Source organism: Octopus bimaculoides, chromosome 24, assembly GCF_001194135.2.
Source record: "Octopus bimaculoides isolate UCB-OBI-ISO-001 chromosome 24, ASM119413v2, whole genome shotgun sequence".
Lineage (NCBI taxonomy): Eukaryota > Metazoa > Mollusca > Cephalopoda > Octopoda > Octopodidae > Octopus > Octopus bimaculoides.
In genome coordinates, this window is record NC_069004.1 from 10,369,104 (window position 1) to 10,373,020 (window position 3,917).

Here is a 3,917-nt window from a genome sequence, read left to right on the forward strand (position 1 = left end):
ACACACACACACACACACACACACACACACACACACACACACACAGTTGCAGTGGCTTTCTTTCGTCTTTTCCTGTTTCCTGTTCTGCAAGTTACTTGGCAACCTCACTGGTACTGGTGGCACAAGAAAGGCACCCAGTACACTCTGTGAAGTTAGTGTTAGGAAGAGCATCCAACCATAGAAAACCCTGTCACAGCTGACACTGGAGTTCAACACAGGCCAGCAGCTCAATGGATCCTGTTAAAATCATCCACCTCATGCCAGCATGGAAAACAGACATATGATGATGATGATGATGAAGTGACCCACTTCAGCAACAACCACATCGGCACAAGTTGCTTTACTTTTTGAAATAAAGATAAAGCTATGATATAAAGCAAAAATTTATGCAAAGTATAGTAAATTTCATGTGATAAGTTCCAAAATAAACCCTAAACCTTCTCCAGTTATTGCAGATACTAAACCCAGACAAAGCTGGATACTGCTGTACTTGGCATAATAATCCTTTCTATAATAGGCACAAGGCCTGAAACTTTGGGGGAGGGGGCCAGTTGATTAGATCGATCCCAGTACCCAACTGGTACTTAATTTATTGACCCCGAAAGGATGAAAGGCAAAGTCAACCTCAGTGGAATTTGAACTCAGAACACAGCGGTAGAGGAAATACCACTAAGCATTTCGCCTGGTATGCTAACGATTGTGCCAGCTCACTGCCTTTGTACTTGGCATAATAATGAAAACAATAATAATAATGATAATAATAATAATAATAATAATAATAATGATAATAATAATAACAACTGGCATTCCATCAGTTATGATAATGAGGGTTCCAGTTGATCCAATCAACGGAACAGCCTGCTCATGAAATTAACATGCAAGTGCTTGAGCACTCTGCAGACATATGTATCCTTAACATAGTTCTCAGGGAAATTCAACATGACACAGTGTGTAACAAGGCTAGCTCTTTGAAATACAGATACTATTCATCTTTGCCAGCTGAGTGGACTTGGCATATTCACATGATATTCATACATGTACACATACAATATGCATGCATGCATCACACATACTTGAGTCTTAAGGATGGTTACTCTGTTTCCAGGTCATATGACTGGGATCACAACATACGCCATAAACAGGACTGTAGGGCTCAAGGCAAGCAATTCTGAGGGGACGGAGCAAGCTGATCACACCAACCCCATTACTTGACTGATGCTTTATTTTATCAACTCTAAAGGGATGAGATGCTAAGTTGACCTTGGTGGGATTTGAACTGGGAACATAGAGAACCAGAAGAAATGCTGTTAAGCATTTTGTCCAATGTGCCAACAACGTTGCCAGCTCACAGCCGTATGCATGTATGCATATTTAAACCTTTAGCATTTAAACCGGCCATATCCGGCTAAAAGTATTCTGCCTGTTTTATGTTCAAACTGACCAAATCTGGTCTCTCACACCAACCCTACAATATCGTTTTAAAAATTAACAACTACCTCATCAAAATCTCATAGCTACAAGATAATGTATGATTAGTTCAAAACAATGTGGATGAAAAAGCATTAATTTTGGCAGAATAATGCAAACACTAAAGGGTTAAATCATGAGCTAAGAAATAAAAATTTCCACTTCCAGGACACCTTCACAGGTTTTTGGTTTTTATAAAATGATCTCTTACTTTATCAAAGTCAACCAAAGCATTTGAGAACTGAAACCCAAAGAAATGAGAAAAGCGCCAATAATTACCATTTTACACTTTCTTTGCCAGGATACAGCTTCCCACTCTCCTTGTTTGCCTTCTTGCTACTGCTGCGGCTCTTCTCCTTCGTAGTCTCGGCACTCTCCTCTTTGTAATATTTGCTGTCCGCCTTCTTGCTCGGTGCCAAGTGGAACGTCTCAAAGTCTTTGCTCTTGGTCATGTCGGCAACGGTGGTTCTCTGCAGAACTGCAGCATCAGATGAGCTGCTGCTGCTGCTGGGAGACATTTTTGGTGACTTGCTCTTGTTTGGATGGATGGCTACCTCTCCACAGGTCGTAGAGGAGACAGCATGGGTCTGGCTGGATGAAATTCTGTCAAACTGTTCGGCATCCTCATGGCCGTTAGAAGCACACAGGGACAGGCAGCTTTCACTTTCTTCTTTACAACTGCTCATGATAAACAGCTTTTAAATCTAGATAACAAAAACAAAAGTTATAAAGGAGTTATTCCTTCACAGTGTCACTACTACAAGGTTTGGCTGGAAAGTTCATAGATTGACCAAGATACTCTCATGGAATGTGACTAAATGAGGTTTCTTTTTCAATATAGTCTCCTTGGTGGAGGCGCAATGGCCCAGTGGTTAGGGCAGCGGACTCGCGGTCGTAGGATTGCGGTTTCGATTCCCAGACCAGGCGTTGTGAGTGTTTATTGAGCGAAAACACCTAAAGCTCCACGAGGCTCCGGCAGGGGATGGTGGCGAACCCTGCTGTACTCTTCCACCACAACTTTCTGTCACTCTTTCTTCCTGTTTCTGTTGTACCTGTAATTCAAAGGGCCAGCCTTGTCACACTGTGTCACGCTGAATATCCCCGAGAACTACGTTAAGGGTACACGTGTGACTGTGGAGTGCTCAGCCACTTGCACGTTAATTTCACGAGCTGGCTGTTCCGTTGGTCGGATCAACTGGAACCCTCAACGTCGTAAGCGACGGAGTGCCAACAACAAGATAGTTTCCTTGCAGCCCACGTCTTCTATCATTGTTGCAGTGCTCGGATCCCATTGGTGAAGAAGCTTTGATCTTGTTTGTCAAAAAAAGTCATCAACAGCAGACGTGACATTATTATCACTGCAATGCTGGTTCCCAGCCAAGTGCTTCTTTTATGTTGGGAACAAGGTTTGTCAGATATGTCTCAATCAAATCACCATATTGAAACCTTTTAAACCACAGCTGACATATACGAGCTTTCACTGCATCCAGATACACTTCACACATTGCTTCTGTAGCAGTACCGTTTTCTTCAAAACTCATACAGTAAGCAATGGCAAATATGTTCCCCTCCATGGAATTAATTACCGAAATAACTACGAATGACACACTGCCAGATGGAAGAGATGATATACTATTTGTAGACAGTTCTCACCAATTCAACCTTGTGAATGGTTGATTCATATTTCAAAGTAGTGAAAAAAAAAAACAATTACTTTCCGAACTCCCTAATATATACAGATACATCATAGACACATCAAAGCAAAATAAAAAATTTCTTAAACAACACAAAAAACAGCAGGACACCAGCAGACAAAATATCCTGCAGTCCTCGGTTTTATGTATCTGGGGATCATCATCACCATTTAACGTGCACTTTTCCATGCCTGCATGGATTGGACATAGTTTGTAAAGGCAAACATTTTTGGCCAGATGTTCTTCATGTTGCCAACTCCCACCTGTTTTCAAGCAAGATGATATTTTCCATGGCCAGACATGTTTTTTAAAGAAGACTGGAAACAAACAACACATTTATTCACAACAACCATCATGTTATGTCAAGACAAGAGTACACAGAAATAAATAAATATTATATATACACACACTTTAGGTTAGTTAAAATATGTTTGTGACATGTTTCAACTTCTAAAGGCAAATTCACTGCAGTTACCATGGAGAAAGAATTCTCTCTTATGGTAAAAGGTGTAAAAATACCATATCTGCCAAGTGCTTCCCTCTACTGGATTCCAGGCACATTTCTAGTTGTTTAGCCATTGGGGTAGCACTAGACAGATGTAGTGTTTTCATACCTTTTACCATGAGAGAGAATTTTTTCCTCTATAGCAGCTGCAGTGAATTTGCCTTTAAAAGTTGAAATATGTCACAAACATATTTTAACTAGCCTCAAGTTTGCTTCTGCCTAAACACTACTTGGCACTGATACTTTTGGAT

The 3,917-nt window shown here is 40.8% G+C and overlaps 1 protein-coding gene across 3 annotated transcripts in view; it reads right to left on the reverse strand.

Moving 5' to 3' along the window:
- Window positions 1–1,727: 1,727 nt before the first annotated feature.
- The window catches only part of LOC106869789 (uncharacterized), a 26,989-nt gene continuing 24,799 nt past the window's right edge, over window positions 1,728–3,917 (reverse strand). For all 3 annotated transcript variants that reach the window (XM_014915649.2, XM_052976346.1, XM_052976345.1), the window contains exon 2: window positions 1,728–2,171. In XM_014915649.2, coding sequence (XP_014771135.1) covers window positions 1,743–2,153 — 411 coding nt within the window. In that variant the 5' untranslated portion in view covers window positions 2,154–2,171 and the 3' untranslated portion in view covers window positions 1,728–1,742. The remainder of the gene's footprint in view (window positions 2,172–3,917) is intronic.